General features: G+C 43.4%; 1 protein-coding gene across 1 annotated transcript in view; it reads left to right on the top strand.

Moving 5' to 3' along the window:
• The window catches only part of LOC311242089 (cadherin-23-like), a gene marked incomplete at both ends in the record, with an annotated part of 145750 nt that overhangs the window by 22884 nt on the left and 100816 nt on the right, over nt 1–22050 (top strand). Inside the window, 10 exons of the mRNA XM_084331040.1 lie at nt 1275–1447; nt 2178–2340; nt 5179–5351; nt 6093–6255; nt 12446–12618; nt 13353–13515; nt 16926–17098; nt 17818–17980; nt 20870–21042; nt 21783–21945. Of these exons, the coding sequence (XP_084187166.1) occupies nt 1275–1447; nt 2178–2340; nt 5179–5351; nt 6093–6255; nt 12446–12618; nt 13353–13515; nt 16926–17098; nt 17818–17980; nt 20870–21042; nt 21783–21945 (1680 nt within the window). The remainder of the gene's footprint in view (nt 1–1274; nt 1448–2177; nt 2341–5178; nt 5352–6092; nt 6256–12445; nt 12619–13352; nt 13516–16925; nt 17099–17817; nt 17981–20869; nt 21043–21782; nt 21946–22050) is intronic.

Here is a 22050-nt window from a genome sequence, read left to right as displayed (position 1 = left end):
TCTACAATATCGCCGCGGTAGGTTCCAATGTGCACATGTCCAATAGTTCTGCTACTAGGCCCACCTCGTGTGCTGGCACTAATTACTTTAAGTCCACACACACTTGCTAAGGTTCACGCTAGTTACTAAACGAACGAACTGCTTGTTAATGCTGCACACCGAACAAACTGCTGTAATACGATTCACACTAAATGACGACTCTTTACTTCACATTAAGTTAGGTCGAACTTGACTCTGCTATACGCTAGGTGCAGCTATTGCTGTTGCATTACTCCGGACAAACTTCACGTTACTTCATACAACTGCTACTTAGACGAACATACTACTGTTCGCGCCTTCCACAATATATATACTTAGAGGGCTTTCTAGTGCCCAGCCGCAGCTCTTGTCTGGAATCAATGCGCTGGCACCAGGCATGTCCCAACTTGTCCAGACTCGCCTTTGAACCTGTCTCAGGGGCGCGGTTCTTGGCGCCGCCAACGTCAAGGGCATTATCCAATGAGGAAAGCGAATAATGCTATGATTCAAACGGAGGCTTAAAGGGATATAGCTTATATATATAAATAATATACAAGTTATATAAAACAATAAAACGTAGATTCTCAATGTTAATCTGGCCCTTCACAACACCTATGCTAAGCTATATTACTATACAATGTAACGGTGAAGTTAAAGTCAAGTTAAACAGTGAAGTTAAAGAGCAGCGGATGATAAATAGACATATCTTGAAAGTTTTTTGGAAATAAAAAGGAGATTTTGTGCATGAGGTAGCAGCAGCGTGTGGTGTGCAATTAATTTAAGGTGCTTTGTGTGCGTGTCCCTGATGGTTCAGAGTCTCTCAGTCAGTAGCCTGTTGGCCCGGTGGAAGTAGCTGTTCAGAGTCTCTCAGTCAGTAGCCTGTTGGCCCGGTGGAAGTAGCTGTTCAGAGTTCTTTTGGAGGTGGATCATAAATCTCAATGAAAACCACAAACTGCATGAAAGCACTTGAGACTTACACACATCCTGAAAAGGCCACAAGAGACGACATAAAACGTATGTGTACATGCCATATGTCCTTCATTCATTGGGGGGGAACTATACATGACCCACTATCATGAGGACATAATGTGCTCCAATGATTCCTCATTATTAGTTCCTCCTGCTTGATCGCTATTATTGTGCCTCTTGACGTGTTTCTGATAAAGGTTTAAACTTGAGTCCTCCAAACTTGATTTCATTTCAAATATAATTTGCCAGTTCAAAATAATCTATTCCCTTTGCTTCAAACCACCCAGATCATTCCTTCATGAGGGTAACGGCTGTGGATCTAGACGACCCAGAGACGTATAACGGCATCGTTAGCTATCGGATACTGACTCAGGTGCCAGCGCTCCCCCGGCCAGCGATGTTTGATATAAACCCAGTGAGTGGAGTGATCAGTGTGGCAGCAGCCGGACTGGACAGAGAGGTAAAGTAGTTCCTACAGCAATGTCCTCTTCCACGCCTCTATTGTTCACTTTGTCATCCATCCATACAAGGGGTGGGACAAAAGGTCCATACTGCGATATATCGCCGTACATCCTCCACATGTTTTCGATACTTTTCTCTCTATATATTTTTTTTAAAGAAGATGTTTTCTTTTTCTTTTTCCTTGACAATCCCATTTTACTGCAACAAAAATGATTGGAATGAAGTGAACAGACTGAAAACGTTATCTTATTCGATAAAACAGATGATGTATATATTTTGTTTTTATTGCAGATGGTAACAAAGTTCTCCGTTGGGCACATAATTCATAATTAATAATCAAGTTGCCGTCAGTGTGTATTAAAGAGCCACTATGCAATTTGTTGTACATTGTTTAATATACAATTGGGCAGTTTGTGATGCACACTAAATAATCTGATACGCTTTCATGTCAATTCTGTGAAAAATACTTAATTCCTGCCTTGTGCCTTTTCATGGGTATCTTCTTCTTCAGTTACATATATTGTGTATATTGTAGATTACATTTCTTGCAATATATTGATTATCGCAGATATTGTGTATCTGAGTGATATTATCATTATGGAGGGCCAGATATCAGTATCGTATTGTGAGTTACTCGTATCATCCCATCCCTAATCCATACTGTACATAGATCTGCTCTTCATTCTAACCCCCCCCCCCCCCCCCTTCTTATTTACATTTACATTTAGACTCATCCAAAGTACACGCTGGTCATCGAGGCTGCAGATCTGGAAGGGGTGGGGCACACAGCTAACTGCACCGCTATCATCAAAGTCATTGACCAGAACGACAATAAACCTGTATTCAGCCAAGACCACTACCACGGCAACGTGAGCGAGGGCACAGCCATCGGTGAGATAGTTATTTAACCCTTTCACTACCACAAAACAAAGGGTTAACCCTTTCACTACCACACTACAGATGGTTAACCCTTTCACTACCACACTACAGATGGTTAACCCTTTCACTACCGCACTACAGCTGGTTAACCCTTTCACTACCACACTACAAAGGGTTAACCCTTTCACTACCACAACACAGATGGTTAACCCTTTTACTACCACACTACAGAAGGTTAACCTTTCACTACCACACTACAAATGGAACCATTTCACTACCACACTACAAAGGGTTAACCCCTTCACTAACACACTACAGTTGGTTAACCCTTTCACTACCACACTACATATGGTTAATCCCTTCACTACCACACTACAAATGGTTAACCCTTTCACTACCACACTACAGAAGGCGGAAACCCCATGACAACATACCAGGGATGGTCCTAAACAAATTCTCAGTCCACCAATAGTTATAGGATTTGTCAACTAATTGATTAATTTATTTCATCAACACATCTGTCAAAATTCTATTTCCCTGCGTCATACAGAAGGACCTGTTTAAATCTACCAGAGATATGCTTATCAAATCTAGTGCTTACCAGAGATATGCTTATCAAATCTAGTGCTTACCAGAGATATGCTTATCAAATCTAGTGCTTACCAGAGATGTGCTTATCATTTATCAGGAAATAACTTGTTCAGCTTGAAAAGAAAAGCATAAAAATCAACTAATCCACTAGCAACATCTTGACTGAGACCAAACCTAGCGAATACCTATGAGGGAGACAGCCTTACACCATACATCATTTCAATATGTAATACACAACACATCCATATTACAAAAAGTGCTACAGATTTGAGACTTGAGTAACATGGTTATTGGGTATGGTCCGATTTTGGATACCTAGTCCTATTTCATACTCATTGGTGATATTGCTGAATGGTAGGGTCCTTTCTCCGCACAATCCATGTTGTGATATTGTTGAATGGTAGGGTCCTTTCTCCGCACAATCCATGTTGTGATATTGTTGAATGGCACTTAACATGTTTACACATTTAAACATACTCAAAAGGTGCGCTTGCTTATTTCAGGGGTTGTACAGACTGAAGTGTGGCCCCATTACTTTATATTGGTTTTGTGGCTAACTAGCCAGAGCTGCAGGTATCCAGTGTGAAGAACAGCATGGACTGTGCTGAGAAAGGACTCTACTGATCTACAATATGATCTGTACGTAGGAAATAAGGCTAGGAGTCCAAAATTGTGTGTGTGTGTGTGTGTGTGTGTGTGTGTGTGTGTGTGTGTGTGTGTGTGTGTGTGTGTGTGTGTGTGTGTGTGTGTGTGTGTGTGTGTGTGTGTGTGTGTGTGTGTGTGCATGTGCGTGTGCGTGTGCGTGTGTGTGTGTGTGTGTGTGTGTGTGTGTGTGTGTGTGTGTGAGAATCCGCGTAATCTCTTGCAAACTATGGGGCCGATCAGCCTGTGCTTTGGCACAGAACGTTACAGAGGCACAAGGATGAGCATGTGGGAATATGTTTCACATCTGGCGACGGGAAGTATTTTTGGGGAATTCATTTCCAGAATTCTCCATTGACTTTCATTGACTTTTGTGTAGTTGTGGTACATATTTCTACTGCCAGAGGGCAATGGTGCAATGCTGGAGATGGTTGGCCAGAGGGTCAGCACAGAGACATGAGTGTGAGTGTTATTTGAAATAACCACCTCAGCAAACAACTTGTGTGCTAAAGGCACATTCATATTCAGATTCCTTTATTGTCACAGCTTTTAAAATGTACATACATTCTGAAAATGTGAGATGCTTGTTTTCCTTGGCTCCTCAACCGTAGTAGTGTGCAATACAACAAATAGACTTAAAATAATCCTATACTGTACAATATAACTTTACTATGGTACCCTATGCTATGTTGCTATCCCTATACTATCTATACTCCTATAATCTATGCTATACAATCCTATGCTAAGCTATATTACTATACAATGTAACGGTGAAGTTAAAGTCAAGTTAAACAGTGAAGTTAAAGAGCAGCGGATGATAAATAGACATATCTTGAATGTTTTTTGGAAATAAAAAAGAGATTTTGTGCATGAGGTAGCAGCAGCGTGTGGTGTGCAAGTAATTTAAGGTGCTTTGTGTGCTTGTCCCTGATGGTTCAGAGTCTCTCAGTCAGTAGCCTGTTGGCCCGGTGGAAGTAACTGTTCAGAGTCTCTCAGTCAGTAGCCTGTTGGCCCGGTGAAGTAGCTGTTCAGAGTCTCTCAGTCAGTAGCCTGTTGGCCCGGTGGAGGTAGCTGTTCAGAGTCTCTCAGTCAGTAGCCTGTTGGCCCGGTGGAAGTAGCTGTTCAGAGTCTCTCAGTCAGTATAGCCTGTTGGCCCGGTGGAAGTAGCTGTTCAGAGTCTCTCAGTCAGTAGCCTGTTGGCCCGGTGGAAGTAGCTGTTCAGAGTCTCTCAGTCAGTAGCCTGTTGGCCCGGTGGAAGTAGCTGTTCTGAGTTCTTTTGGAGGTGGATCATAAATCGCAATGAAAACCACAAACTGCATGAAAGCACTTGAGACGTACACACATCCTGAACAGGCCACAAGAGACGACATAAAACGTATGTGTACATGCCATATGTCCTTCATTCATTGGGGGGGAACTATACATGACCCACTATCATGAGGACATAATGTGCTCCAATGATTCCTCATTATTAGTTCCTCCTGCTTGATCGCTATTATTGTGCCTCTTGACGTGTTTCTGATAAAGGTTTAAACTTGAGTCCTCCAAACTTGATTTCATTTCAAATATAATTTGCCAGTTCAAAATAATCTATTCCCTTTGCTTCAAACCACCCAGATCATTCCTTCATGAGGGTAACGGCTGTGGATCTAGACGACCCAGAGACGTATAACGGCATCGTTAGCTATCGGATACTGACTCAGGTGCCAGCGCTCCCCCGGCCAGCGATGTTTGATATAAACCCAGTGAGTGGAGTGATCAGTGTGGCAGCAGCCGGACTGGACAGAGAGGTAAAGTAGTTCCTACAGCAATGTCCTCTTCCACGCCTCTATTGTTCACTTTGTCATCCATCCATACAAGGGATGGGACAAAAGGTCCATACTGCGATATATCATCGTACATCCTCCACATGTTATCGATACTTTTCTCTCTATATATTTTTTTTAAAGAAGATGTTTTCTTTTTCTTTTTTTCTTGACAATCCCATTTTACTGCAACAAAAATGATTGGAATGAGGTGAACAGACTGAAAACGTTATCTTATTAGATAAAACAGATGATGTATATATTTTGTTTTTATTGCAGATGGTAACAAAGTTCTCCGTTGGGCACATAATTCATAATTAATAATCAAGTTGCGGTCAGTGTGTATTAAAGAACCACTATGCAATTTGTTGTACATTGTTTAATATACAATTGCGCAGTTTGTGATGCACACTAAATAATCTGATACGCTTTCATGTCAATTCTGTGAAAAATACATAATTCCTGCTTTGTGCCTTTTCATGGGTATCTTTTCTTCTTCAGTTACATATATTGTATATATTGTAGATTACATTTCTTGCAATATATTGATTATCGCAGATATTGTGTATCTGAGTGATATTATCATTATGGAGGGCCAGATATCAGTATCGTATTGTGAGTTACTCGTATCATCCCATCCATAATCCATACTGTACATAGATCTGCTCTTCATTCTAACCCCCCCCCCCCCCCCCCCCCCCCCTTCTTATTTACATTTACATTTAGACTCATCCAAAGTACACGCTGGTCATCGAGGCTGCAGATCTGGAAGGGGTGGGGCACACAGCTAACTGCACCGCTATCATCAAAGTCATTGACCAGAACGACAATAAACCTGTATTCAGCCAAGACCCCTACCACGGCAACGTGAGCGAGGGCACAGCCATCGGTGAGTTAGTTATTTAACCCTTTCACTACCACACTACAAAGGGTTAACCCTTTCACTACCACACTACATATGGTTAACCCTTTCAGTACCACACTACAGATGGTTAACCCTTTCACTACCACACTACAGATGGTTAACCATTTCACTACCGCACTGCAGCTGGTTAACCATTTCACTACCACACTACAAAGGGTTAACCCTTTCACTACCACACTACAGATGGTTAACCCTTTCACTACCACACTACATAAGGTTAACCTTTCACTACCACACTACAGAAGGTTAACCTTTCACTACCACACTACAGATGGTTAACCCTTTCACTACCACACTACAGAAGATTAAACCTTCACTACCACACTACAGAAGGTTAACCTTTCACTACCACACTACAGAAGGTTAACCTTTCACTACCACACTACAAAGGGTTAACCCTTTCACTACCAGAACACAGATGGTTAACCCTTTTACTACCACACTACAGAAGGTTAACCTTTCACTACCACACTACAAATGGAACGATTTCACTACCACACTACAAAGGGTTAACCCCTTCACTAACACACTACAGTTGGTTAACCCTTTCACTACCACACTACATATGGTTAATCCCTTCACTACCACACTACAAATGGTTAACCCTTTCACTACCACACTACAGAACCCCATGACAACATACCAGGGATGGTCCTAAACAAATTCTCAGTCCACCAATAGTTATAGGATTTGTCAACTAATTGATTAATTTATTTCATCAACACATCTGTCAAAATTCTATTTCCCTGCGTCATACAGAAGGACCTGTTTAAATCTACCAGAGATATGCTTATCAAATCTAGTGCTTACCAGAGATATGCTTATCAAATCTAGTGCTTACCAGAGATGTGCTTATCATTTATCAGGAAATAACTTGTTCAGCTTGAAAAGAAAAGCATAAAAATCAACTAATCCACTAGCAACATCTTGACTGAGACCAAACCTAGCGATTACCTATGAGGGAGACAGCCTTACACCATACATCATTTCAATATGTAATACACAACACATCCATATTACAAAAAGTGCTACAGATTTGAGACTTGAGTAACATGGTTATTGGGTATGGTCCGATTTTGGATACCTAGCCCTATTTCCTACTCATTGGTGATATTGCTGAATGGTAGGGTCCTTTCTCCGCACAATCCATGTTGTGATATTGTTGAATGGTAGGGTCTTTTCTCAGCACAATCCATGTTGTGATATTGTTGAATGGCACTTAACATGTTTACACATTTAAACATACTCAAAAGGTGCACTTGCTTATTTCAGGGGTTGCACCTCATGGTACCAAAGCACCTCAAAGGCGCTAAAAACAAAATTACAAACATCTCAAAACAAACTGGTCAGACTAATGCTTGACCTTACTCCTAGAACCCACCTCACCCCTGCCCACTTTGACAACCTAGGATGGCTTAGAGTAGACGACAGAGTACAGCAACTTGCAATGGGCCTGGTCTACAAGATACACTACACGACCAAGGTACCCATGTACATGTCAAAATATTTCCCAAAGGTCAGTGAATACCACGATCACAACACCAGAGGGAGCTCCACAAATCATGTTAAACCCAGATTCGGCTCAAATAAGGGACTAAACACGTTTCGCAATTATGCCACATCAATGTGGAACGCCCTACCCAAAGCTGTAAAGGAATGTGGATCACTACCCACTTTCAAAACCTCTCTCAAGGGACACCTACGGGAGACTGCAATTCAACACTGGCCCCTGTAAATATCCTAACCCAACCCCCTCCAATGTACAGTCATTTACCTAGTATGGTTTTGTCAATAGTCCAATGTACAATTTTGTTTGTTTGTACAGTGTCTCCCCCCCCCCCCCCCTCAATGTACAGTTTTGCTTGTTTATACAGTGCCCCCCCCCCCCCCCCCCCCAACCACCTCCAATGTAGATTACCCAGTATGGTTGTCAATATCCCAGTGTACCCAACCCCCCCCACCCAACCTCCTCCAATGTACAGTTTCTACGTCAAATGTATATACTGTAGTGCCGAGAGATGGGAGTCGGAGACGGTAGCTCGGTAGAGCGAACAGCTTTTATTCAGTACACAAATACAACATGCTACGGCTACGTTGCGTGCAGAAGACTGACTCGTGGTGGCAGGTAGTGCCACCTCATATAATGTCCGGGCGGAACTCTTGTTCCTAACAATAGTTCCGTGGGTGAATTATGTACCATTAACAATCACTACACAAGCCCCCCCAGAATTCAACCATGGTCAAAATCTCCACGGCAGGGAGAGACAACGACCCGGCCGCGGCGTGAGCGGACAACCCGGGGCGCGGTGCAAGCGATTGCGCCCTCCACGGCGCCCGGGGGCATGAACCGGCCACGGTGAGTGCGGAAAGCCAGGGGCGGGGAGGTAGGGGCGGCGCAAGCGCCCGTGTCCTCCCCGACACCCGGGGGCACAGACGTCGACGAGGCCAACGGCGGCTCCGTCGTTGGCGGGTCCCGGGGTAGCGGCGGACGGCCTCGGCGGGGGGAGAGGGCCAGCTCTAAGGGCTGGGAAATGCCTACGTGGGCGGGTTCAACCTTGTGGTGGTTGTACCCCACCTCAAAGGCGAGCCTTCGCCAGTCCTCAGGGGCCTGTGGGCTAGGGTGTCCGGTGGACAGGTCACTCAGCAGCGTCGGACCCGCGTGACCAATCGCGACGTCCTCCAGGCGTAGCCTGGAATCTGCAGTCCCGAGGGCCTGGATGTCGTGGTCGGAGGCCTGTCCCGAGCCCCTGTTGACGTAGTCGAGGTCCGGCTGTACAGCTCCGATGACGACGTTGGGCTTCTCGGCGACGTGTCTTGACTCAGAAAACGTGAGGGGTTCGTGGTCGGTGAAGGCTGTAAGAAGGCCGCCGTATGTCGCCTCATCGCGGACACATGCCAACGAAGCCCGTGTCTGTGCGTTTATTAGGCGGCCATGTCTAATGTCCACGAGGAGACCGTGTGCACCCAGGAAATCTGCCCCCAGTAGTGGGAACGAAATGTCGGCCGTGATGCAGTCCCACGTGAACCGCTGGCCCCCAAAACACAGTTCCACGGTCCTTGTACCGTAGGTGCGGATAGGGGTATCGTTGGCGGTCGTCAGGCGTGGACCTCTATCATCGCCGGCGGTGTCCTCTTTCGTAGCTGGCAGGACGCTCCTCTGAGCTCCGGTGTCGCAGAGGAATTTGCAACCGGAGAGTGTGTCCCTAATGAAAAGCAGCCGGTTCGACATACCCGCGCTCACCGCTGCTACTGGGCGCAGGTGTCTGCGTTTATGCGTTATGCCGAAAGTGCAAGGGGAACGGCATCTTGTCGCCCTCGCGCCGAAACGTGCGTGGTAATAACACAGGCCTGCGGCAGCGCTGCTCCTGATCTTCCTCGCCCCTCCCCCCTGCGGCGTGTAACCGCATGTCGAGGCTATTAGCCCTGGGGCAAAGTGTCGAGTGGCCAGGTAGAAGCGGTCAGCCTCCTCTGCTAAAGCACGGGGATCAGCAGTCGCTGTATTGGCAAGTGCCGTCTGCACGTGTGGCGGCATGTGCCTGAGAAACAGTTCGATAAACAGGAAATCAGGCCGTTCTGCACCCAGCAGGTTCAACATCATCTCCATGTGCTCCGAAGGCTTGCTGTCCCCCAAGCCTCGTATAGCCAGCAAGCGTCGGGCCCGCTCTGACTGTGACAACTCGAATATCCTGAGTAGGTGCGTCTTAAACGCCTCATATTTATTCCGTGCAGGCGGAGCCTACCGTCCTCGCCGCTGTAGTGCTCCCGAGGCTCGAGACGACGTGGTAATATCGCGCGGCGTCGTCGTCAACCCCTCGTAGGGCGAACTGCGCCTCTGTTTGCGCGAACCACGCCGCCGCAGAATGCTCCCAAAACCCCGGCAATCGAATAATAGCGGCATCGTTTGCCATGTTCGGTTCGGTCCCTGATACTTCAGCGAGACCAATGTCAGGGTCACCAGTGTAGTGCCGAGAGATGGGAGTCGGAGACGGTAGCTCGGTAGAGCGAACAGCCTTTATTCAGTACACAAATACAACATGCTACGGCTACGTTGCGTGCAGAAGACTGACTCGTGGTGGCAGGTAGTGCCACCTCATATAATGTCCGGGCGGAACTCTTGTTCCTAACAATAGTTCCGTGGGTGAATTATGTACCATTAACAATCACTACAATACTCCCTTTTCCTGACTCCTTCTGTATCACAAACAGTACCGTATTTGCAAATCTGGTATGTCATAAATGTATAGATGTAGCAGTACTGACTATCTGTATGTCATGTATGTCATATATGTCCTGATTAATTGAAAATGGGGGACCCTGATGTAAACAAGACGAAAGTCTTTCTCTGGTCTGCATCCCCTTAACAATTGTGTGTATTGAGCTGTACTGTATTGTACCCATTCTGCAATCTGTTAATAAAGTTGTCAATCAATCAATCAAACAGACTGAAGTGTGGCCCCATTACTTTATATTGGTTTTGTGGCTAACTAGCCAGAGCTGCAGGTATCCAGTGTGAAGAACAGCATGGACTGTGCTGAGAAAGGACTCTACTGATCTACAATATGATCTGTACGTAGGAAATAAGGCTAGGAGTCCAAAATTGTCCAAAATTTTGTGTGTGTGTGTGTGTGTGTGTGTGTGTGTGTGTGTGTGTGTGTGTGTGTGTGTGTGTGTGTGTGTGTGTGTGTGTGTGTGTGTGTGTGTGTGTGTGTGTGTGTGTGTGTGTGTGTGTGTGTGTGTGTGTGTGTGTGTGTGTGTGTGTGTGTGTGTGTGTGTGTGTGTGCGTGCGTGTGAGAATCCGCGTAATCTCTTGCAAACTATGGGGCCGATCAGCCTGTGCTTTGGCACAGAACGTTACAGAGGCACAAGGATGAGCATGTGGGAATATGTTTCACATCTGGCGACGGGAAGTATTTTTGGGGAATTCATTTCCAGAATTCTCCATTGACTTTCATTGACTTTTGTGTAGTTGTGGTACATATTTCTACCGCCAGAGGGCAATGGTGCAATGCTGGAGATGGTTGGCCAGAGGGTCAGCACAGAGACATGAGTGTGAGTGTTATTTGAAATAACCACCTCAGCAAACAACTTGTGTGCTAAAGGCACATTCAGATTCAGATTCCTTTATTGTCACAGCTTTTAAAATGTACATACATTCTGAAAATGTGAGATGCTTGTTTTCCTTGGCTCCTCAACCGTAATAGTGTGCAATACAACAAATAGACTTAAAATAATCCTATACTATACAATATAACTTTACTATGGTACTCTATGCTATGTTGCTATCCCTATACTATCTATACTCCTATAATCTATGCTATACAATCCTATGCTAAGCTATATTACTATACAATGTAACGGTGAAGTTAAAGTCAAGTTAAACAGTGAAGTTAAAGAGCAGCGGATGATAAATAGACATATCTTGAACGTTTTTTGGAAATAAAAAAGAGATTTTGTGCATGAGGTAGCAGCAGCGTGTGGTGTGCAAGTAATTTAAGGTGCTTTGTGTGCGTGTCCCTGATGGTTCAGAGTCTCTCAGTCAGTAGCCTGTTGGCCCGGTGGAAGTAGCTGTTCAGAGTCTCTCAGTCAGTAGCCTGTTGGCCCGGTGGAAGTAGCTGTTCAGAGTCTCAGTCAGTAGCCTGTTGGCCCGGTGGAAGTAGCTGTTCAGAGTCTCTCAGTCAGTAGCCTGTTGGCCCGGTGGAAGTAGCTGTTCAGAGTCTCTCAGTCAGTAGCCTGTTGGCCCGGTGGAAGTAGCTGTTCAGAGTCTCTCAGTCAGTAGCCTGTTGGCCCGGTGGAAGTAGCTGTTCAGAGTTCTTTTGGAGGTGGATCATAAATCTCAATGAAAACCACAAACTGCATGAAAGCACTTGAGACTTACACACATCCTGAAAAGGCCACAAGAGACGACATAAAACGTATGTGTACAGGCCATATGTCCTTCATTCATTGGGGGGGAACTATACATGACCCACTATCATGAGGACATAATGTGCTCCAATGATTCCTCATTATTAGTTCCTCCTGCTTGATCGCTATTATTGTGCCTCTTGACGTGTTTCTGATAAAGGTTTAAACTTGAGTCCTCCAAACTTGATTTCATTTCAAATATAATTTGCCAGTTCAAAATAATCTATTCCCTTTGCTTCAAACCACCCAGATCATTCCTTCATGAGGGTAACGGCTGTGGATCTAGACGACCCAGAGACGTATAACGGCATCGTTAGCTATCGGATACTGACTCAGGTGCCAGCGCTCCCCCGGCCAGCGATGTTTGATATAAACCCAGTGAGTGGAGTGATCAGTGTGGCAGCAGCCGGACTGGACAGAGAGGTAAAGTAGTTCCTACAGCAATGTCCTCTTCCACGCCTCTATTGTTCACTTTGTCATCCATCCATACAAGGGGTGGGACAAAAGATCCATACTGCGATATATCATCGTACATCCTCCACATGTTATCGATACTTTTCTCTCTATATATTTTTTTTAAAGAAGATGTTTTCTTTTCTTTTTTCTTGACAATCCCATTTTACTGCAACAAAAATGATTGGAATGAGGTGAACAGACTGAAAACGTTATCTTATTAGATAAAACAGATGATGTATATATTTTGTTTTTATTGCAGATGGTAACAAAGTTCTCCGTTGGGCACATAATTCATAATTAATAATCAAGTTGCGGTCAGTGTGTATTAAAGAACCACTATGCAATTTGTTGTACATTGTTTAATATACAATTGGGCAGTTTGTGATGCACACTAAATAATCTGATACGCTTTCATGTCAATTCTGTGAAAAATACATAATTCCTGCTTTGTGCCTTTTCATGGGTATCTTTTCTTCTTCAGTTACATATATTGTATATATTGTAGATTACATTTCTTGCAATATATTAATTATCGCAGATATTGTGTATCTGAGTGATATTATCATTATGGAGGGCCAGATATCAGTATCGTATTGTGAGTTACTCGTATCATCCCATCCATAATCCATACTGTACATAGATCTGCTCTTCATTCTAACCCCCCCCCCCCCCCCCCCCTTCTTATTTACATTTACATTTAGACTCATCCAAAGTACACGCTGGTCATCGAGGCTGCAGATCTGGAAGGGGTGGGGCACACAGCTAACTGCACCGCTATCATCAAAGTCATTGACCAGAACGACAATAAACCTGTATTCAGCCAAGACCCCTACCACGGCAACGTGAGCGAGGGCACAGCCATCGGTGAGATAGTTATTTAACCCTTTCACTACCACACTACAAAGGGTTAACCCTTTCACTACCACACTACATATGGTTAACCCTTTAAGTACCACACTACAGATGGTTAACACTTTCACTACCACACTACAGATGGTTAACCCTTTCACTACAGCACTGCAGCTGGTTAACCCTTTCACTACCACACTACAAAGGGTTAACCCTTTCACTACCACACTACAGATGGTTAACCTTTTCACTACCACACTACATAAGGTTAACCTTTCACTACCCCACTACAGAAGGTTAACCTTTCACTACCACACTACAGATGGTTAACCCTTTCACTACCACACTACAGAAGGTTAACCTTTCACTACCACACTACAAAGGGTTAACCCTTTCACTACCACAACACAGATGGTTAACCCTTTTACTACCACACTACAGAAGGTTAATCTTTCACTACCACACTACAAATGGAACGATTTCACTACCACACTGCAAAGGGTTAACCCCTTCACTAACACACTACAGTTGGTTAACCCTTTCACTACCACACTACATATGGTTAATCCCTTCACTACCACACTACAAATGGTTAACCCTTTCACTACCACACTACAGAAGGCGGAAACCCCATGACAACATACCAGGGATGGTCCTAAACAAATTCTCAGTCCACCAATAGTTATAGGATTTGTCAACTAATTGATTAATTTATTTCATCAACACATCTGTCAAAATTCTATTTCCCTGCGTCATACAGAAGGACCTGTTTAAATCTACCAGAGATATGCTTATCAAATCTAGTGCTTACCAGAGATATGCTTATCAAATCTAGTGCTTACCAGAGATGTGCTTATCATTTATCAGGAAATAACTTGTTCAGCTTGAAAAGAAAAGCATAAAAATCAACTAATCCACTAGCAACATCTTGACTGAGACCAAACCTAGCGATTACCTATGAGGGAGACAGCCTTACACCATACATCATTTCAATATGTAATACACAACACATCCATATTACAAAAAGTGCTACAGATTTGAGACTTGAGTAACATGGTTATTGGGTATGGTCCGATTATGGATACCTAGCCCTATTTCCTACTCATTGGTGATATTGCTGAATGGTAGGGTCCTTTCTCGGCACAATCCATGTTGTGATATTGTTGAATGGCACTTAACATATTTACACATTTAAACATACTCAAAAGGTGCGCTTGCTTATTTCAGGGGTTGTACAGACTGAAGTGTGGCCCCATTACTTTATATTGGTTTTGTGGCTAACTAGCCAGAGCTGCAGGTATCCAGTGTGAAGAACAGCATGGACTGTGCTGAGAAAGGACTCTACTGATCTACAATATGATCTGTACGTAGGAAATAAGGCTAGGAGTCCAAAATTGTCCAAAATTGTGTGCAAAATTGTGTGTGTGTGTGTGTGTGTGTGTGTGTGTGTGTGTGTGTGTGTGTGTGTGTGTGTGTGTGTGTGTGTGTGTGTGTGTGTGTGTGTGTGTGTGTGTGTGTGTGTGTGTGTGTGTGTGTGTGTGTGTGTGTGTGTGCGTGCGTGCGTGCGTGCGTGCGTGCGTGCGTGCGTGCGTGCGTGCGTGCGTGCGTGCGTGCGTGCGTGCGTGCGTGCGTGTGTGAGAATCCGCGTAATCTCTTGCAAACTATGGGGGCAATCAGCCTGTGCTTTGGCACAGAACGTTACAGAGGCACAAGGATGAGCATGTGGGAATATGTTTCACATCTGGCAACGGGAAGTATTTTTGGGGAATTCATTTCCAGAATTCTCCATTGACTTTCATTGACTTTTGTGTAGTTGTGGTACATATTTCTACCGCCAGAGGGCAATGGTGCAATGCTGGAGATGGTTGGCCAGAGGGTCAGCACAGAGACATGAGTGTGAGTGTTATTTGAAATAACCACCTCAGCAAACAACTTGTGTGCTAAAGGCACATTCAGATTCAGATTCCTTTATTGTCACAGTTTTTAAAATGTACATACATTCTGAAAATGTGAGATGCTTGTTTTCCTTGGCTCCTCAACCGTAGTAGTGTACAATACAACAAATAGACTTAAAATAATCCTATACTATACAATATAACTTTACTATGGTACTCTATGCTATGTTGCTATCCCTATACTATCTATACTCTTATAATCTATGCTATACAATCCTATGCTAAGCTATATTACTATACAATGTAACGGTGAAGTTAAAGTCAAGTTAAACAGTGAAGTTAAAGAGCAGCGGATGATAAATAGACATATCTTGAACGTTTTTTGGAAATAAAAAAGAGATTTTGTGCATGAGGTAGCAGCAGCGTGTGGTGTGCAAGTAATTTAAGGTGCTTTGTGTGTGTGTCCCTGATGGTTCAGAGTCTCTCAGTCAGTAGCCTGTTGGCCCGGTGGAAGTAGCTGTTCAGAGTCTCTCAGTCAGTAGCCTGTTGGCCCGGTGGAAGTAGCTGTTCAGAGTCTCTCAGTCAGTAGCCTGTTGGCCCGGTGGAAGTAGCTGTTCAGAGTCTCTCAGTCAGTAGCCTGTTGGCCCGGTGGAAGTAGCTGTTCAGAGTCTCTCAGTCAGTAGCCTGTTGGCCCGGTGGAAGTAGCTGTTCAGAGTCTCTCAGTCAGTAGCCTGTTGGCCCGGTGGAAGTAGCTGTTCAGAGTCTCAGTCAGTAGCCTGTTGGCCCGGCGGAAGTAGCTGTTCAGAGTCTCTCAGTCAGTAGCCTGTTGGCCCGGTGGTAATAGCTGTTCAGAGTCTCTCAGTCAGTAGCCTGTTGGCCCGGTGGAAGTAGCTGAATGAATGAATGAATGAAAACTTTATTTAACAGATTGCAGAATGGGTACAATACAGTACGGCTCAATACATACAATTGTTAAGGGGATGCAGACCTGAGAAAGACGTTTGTCTTGTTTCCATCAGGGTCCCCCATTTTCAATTCATATAGACATATATGACATACATGACATACAGATAGTCAGTACTGCTACATCTATACATTTATGACATACCAGATTTGCAAATACAGTACTGTTCAGAGTCTCTCAGTCAGTAGCATGTTGGCCCGGTGGAAGTAGCTGTTCAGAGTTCTTTTGGAGGTGGATCATAAATCTCAATGAAAACCACAAACTGCATGAAAGCACTTGAGACTTACACACATCCTGAAAAGGCCACAAGAGACGACATAAAACGTATGCGTACATGCCATATGTCCTTCATTCATTGGGGGGTAACTATACATGACCCACTATCATGAGGACATAATGTGCTCCAATGATTCCTCATTATTAGTTCCTCCTGCTTGATCGCTATTATTGTGCCTCTTGACGTGTTTCTGATAAAGGTTTAAATTTGAGTCCTCCAAACTTGATTTCATTTCAAATATAATTTGCCAGTTCAAAATAATCTATTCCCTTTGCTTCAAACCACCCAGATCATTCCTTCATGAGGGTAACGGCTGTGGATCTAGACGACCCAGAGACGTATAACGGCATCGTTAGCTATCGGATACTGACTCAGGTGCCAGCGCTCCCCCGGCCAGCGATGTTTGATATAAACCCAGTGAGTGGAGTGATCAGTGTGGCAGCAGCCGGACTGGACAGAGAGGTAAAGTAGTTCCTACAGCAATGTCCTCTTCCACGCCTCTATTGTTCACTTTGTCATCCATCCATACAAGGGGTGGGACAAAAGGTCCATTTTGCGATATATCGCCGTACATCTACATGTTATCGATACTTTTCTCTCAATATATTTTTTTTAAAGAAGATGTTTTCTTTTTCTTTTTTCTTGACAATCCCATTTTACTGCAACAAAAATGATTGTAATGAGGTGAACAGACTGAAAACGTTATCTTATTAGATAAAACAGATGATGTATATATTTTGTTTTTATTGCAGATGGTAACAAAGTTCTCCGTTGGGCACATAATTCATAATTAATAATCAAGTTGCGGTCAGTGTGTATTAAAGAACCACTATGCAATTTGTTGTACATTGTTTAATATACAATTGGGCAGTTTGTGATGCACACTAAATAATCTGATACGCTTTCATGTCAATTCTGTGAAAAATACATAATTCCTGCTTTGTGCCTTTTCATGGGTATCTTTTCTTCAGTTATATTGTATATATTGTAGATTACATTTCTTGCAATATATTGATTATCGCAGATATTGTGTATCTGAGTGATATTATCATTATGGAGGGCCAGATATCAGTATCGTATTGTGAGTTACTCGTATCATCCCATCCATAATCCATACTGTACATAGATCTGCTCTTCATTCTAACCCCCCCCCCCCCCTTCTTATTTACATTTACATTTAGACTCATCCAAAGTACACGCTGGTCATCGAGGCTGCAGATCTGGAAGGGGTGGGGCACACAGCTAACTGCACCGCTATCATCAAAGTCATTGACCAGAACGACAATAAACCTGTATTCAGCCAAGACCCCTACCACGGCAACGTGAGCGAGGGCACAGCCATCGGTGAGATAGTTATTTAACCCTTTCACTACCACACTACAAAGGGTTAACCCTTTCACTACCACACTACATATGGTTAACCCTTTCAGTACCACACTACAGATGGTTAACCCTTTCACTACCACACTACAGATGGTTAACCCTTTCACTACCGCACTGCAGCTGGTTAACCCTTTCACTACCACACTACAAAGGGTTAACCCTTTCACTACCACACTACAGATGGTTAACCCTTTCACTACCACACTACATAAGGTTAACCTTTCACTACCACACTACAGAAGGTTAACCTTTCACTACCACACTACATATGGTTAACCCTTTCACTACCACACTACAGAAGATTAAACCTTCACTACCACACTACAGAAGGTTAACCTTTCACTACCACACTACAGAAGGTTATAACCTTTCACTACCACACTACAAAGGGTTAACCCTTTCACTACCACAACACAGATGGTTAACCCTTTTACTACCACACTACAGAAGGTTAACCTTTCACTACCACACTACAAATGGAACGATTTCACTACCACACTACAAAGGGTTAACCCCTTCACTAACACACTACAGTTGGTTAACCCTTTCACTACCACACTACATATGGTTAATCCCTTCACTACCACACTACAAATGGTTAACCCTTTCACTACCACACTACAGAAGGCGGAAACCCCATGACAACATACCAGGGATGGTCCTAAACAAATTCTCAGTCCACCAATAGTTATAGGATTTGTCAACTAATTGATTAATTTATTTCATCAACACATCTGTCAAAATTCTATTTCCCTGCGTCATACAGAAGGACCTGTTTAAATCTACCAGAGATATGCTTATCAAATCTAGTGCTTACCAGAGATATGCTTATCAAATCTAGTGCTTACCAGAGATGTGCTTATCATTTATCAGGAAATAACTTGTTCAGCTTGAAAAGAAAAGCATAAAAATCAACTAATCCACTAGCAACATCTTGACTGAGACCAAACCTAGCGATTACCTATGAGGGAGACAGCCTTACACCATACATCATTTCAATATGTAATACACAACACATCCATATTACAAAAAGTGCTACAGATTTGAGACTTGAGTAACATGGTTATTGGGTATGGTCCGATTTTGGATACCTAGCCCTATTTCCTACTCATTGGTGATATTGCTGAATGGTAGGGTCCTTTCTCCGCACAATCCATGTTGTGATATTGTTGAATATAGGGTCTTTTCTCAGCACAATCCATGTTGTGATATTGTTGAATGGCACTTAACATGTTTACACATTTAAACATACTCAAAAGGTGCACTTGCTTATTTCAGGGGTTGTACAGACTGAAGTGAGGCCCCATTACTTTATATTGGTTTTGTGGCTAACTAGCCAGAGCTGCAGGTATCCAGTGTGAAGAACAGCATGGACTGTGCTGAGAAAGGACTCTACTGATCTACAATATGATCTGTACGTATGTGTGTGTGTGTGTGTGTGTGTGTGTGTGTGTGTGTGTGTGTGTGTGTGTGTGTGTGTGTGTGTGTGTGTGTGTGTGTGTGTGTGTGTGTGTGTGTGTGTGTGTGTGTGTGTGTGTGTGTGTGTGTGTGTGTGTGTGTGTGTGTGTGTGTGTGTGTGTGTGTGTGTGTGTGTGTGTGTGTGTGTGTGTGTGTGTGTGTGTGTGAGAATCCGCGTAATCTCTTGCAAACTATGGGGCCGATCAGCCTGTGCTTTGGCACAGAACGTTACAGAGGCACAAGGATGAGCATGTGGGAATATGTTTCACATCTGGCGACGGGAAGTATTTTTGGGGAATTCATTTCCAGAATTCTCCATTGACTTTCATTGACTTTTGTGTAGTTGTGGTACATATTTCTACCGCCAGAGGGCAATGGTGCAATGCTGGAGATGGTTGGCCAGAGGGTCAGCACAGAGACATGAGTGTGAGTGTTATTTGAAATAACCACCTCAGCAAACAACTTGTGTGCTAAAGGCACATTCAGATTCAGATTCCTTTATTGTCACAGCTTTTAAAATGTACATACATTTTGAAAATGTGAGATGCTTGTTTTCCTTGGCTCCTCAACCGTAGTAGTGTGCAATACAACAAATAGATTTAAAATAATCCTATACTATACAATATAACTTTACTATGGTACTCTATGCTATGTTGCTATCCCTATACTATCTATACTCCTATAATCTATGCTATACAATCCTATGCTAAGCTATATTACTATACAATGTAACGGTGAAGTTAAAGTCAAGTTAAACAGTGAAGTTAAAGAGCAGCGGATGATAAATAGACATATCTTGAACGTTTTTTGGCAATAAAAAAGAGATTTTGTGCATGAGGTAGCAGCAGCGTGTGGTGTCCAAGTAATTTAAGGTGCTTTGTGTGCGTGTCCCTGATGGTTCAGAGTCTCTCAGTCAGTAGCCTGTTGGCCCGGTGGAAGTAGCTGTTCAGAGTCTCTCAGTCAGTAGCCTGTTGGCCCGGTGGAAGTAGCTGTTCAGAGTCTCTCAGTCAGTAGCCTGTTGGCCCGGTGGAAGTAGCTGTTCAGAGTTCTTTTGGAGGTGGATCATAAATCTCAATGAAAACCACAAACTGCATGAAAGCACTTGAGACTTACACACATCCTGAAAAGGCCACAAGAGACGACATAAAACGTATGTGTACATGCCATATGTCCTTCATTCATTGGGGGGGAACTATACATGACCCACTATCATGAGGACATAATGTGCTCCAATGATTCCTCATTATTAGTTCCTCCTGCTTGATCGCTATTATTGTGCCTCTTGACGTGTTTCTGATAAAGGTTTAAACTTGAGTCCTCCAAACTTGATTTCATTTCAAATATAATTTGCCAGTACAAAATAATCTATTCCCTTTGCTTCAAACCACCCAGATCATTCCTTCATGAGGGTAACGGCTGTGGATCTAGACGACCCAGAGACGTATAACGGCATCGTTAGGTATCGGATACTGATTCAGGTGCCAGCGCTCCCCCGGCCAGCGATGTTTGATATAAACCCAGTGAGTGGAGTGATCAGTGTGGCAGCAGCCGGACTGGACAGAGAGGTAAAGTAGTTCCTACAGCAATGTCCTCTTCCACGCCTCTATTGTTCACTTTGTCATCCATCCATACAAGGGATGGGACAAAAGGTCCATACTGCGATATATCGTCGTACATCCTCCACATGTTATCGATACTTTTCTCTCTATATATTTTTTTTAAAGAAGATGTTTTCTTTTTCTTTTTTCTTGACAATCCCATTTTACTGCAACAAAAATGATTGGAATGAGGTGAACAGACTGAAAACGTTATCTTATTAGATAAAACAGATGATGTATATATTTTGTTTTTATTGCAGATGGTAACAAAGTTCTCCGTTGGGCACATAATTCATAATTAATAATCAAGTTGCGGTCAGTGTGTATTAAAGAACCACTATGCAATTTGTTGTACATTGTTTAATATACAATTGGGCAGTTTGTGATGCACACTAAATAATCTGATACGCTTTCATGTCAATTCTGTGAAAAATACATAATTCCTGCTTTGTGCCTTTTCATGGGTATATTTTCTTCTTCAGTTACATATATTGTATATATTGTAGATTACATTTCTTGCAATATATTGATTATCGCAGATATTGTGTATCTGAGTGATATTATCATTATGGAGGGCCAGATATCAGTATCGTATTGTGAGTTACTCGTATCATCCCATCCATAATCCATACTGTACATAGATCTGCTCTTCATTCTAACCCCCCCCCCCCCCCCCCCCCCCCCTTCTTATTTACATTTACATTTAGACTCATCCAAAGTACACGCTGGTCATCGAGGCTGCAGATCTGGAAGGGGTGGGGCACACAGCTAACTGCACCGCTCTCATCAAAGTCATTGACCAGAACGACAATAAACCTGTATTCAGCCAAGACCCCTACCACGGCAACGTGAGCGAGGGCACAGCCATCGGTGAGATAGTTATTTAACCCTTTCACTACCACACTACAAAGGGTTAACCCTTTCACTACCACACTACATATGGTTAACCCTTTCAGTACCACACTACAGATGGTT

This window comes from Notolepis coatsorum (assembly GCF_963971535.1).
Source record: "Notolepis coatsorum genome assembly, chromosome: 15".
In the NCBI taxonomy this organism is placed as follows: domain Eukaryota; kingdom Metazoa; phylum Chordata; class Actinopteri; order Aulopiformes; family Paralepididae; genus Notolepis; species Notolepis coatsorum.
This window is presented reverse-complemented; position numbering and strand designations above follow the sequence as displayed.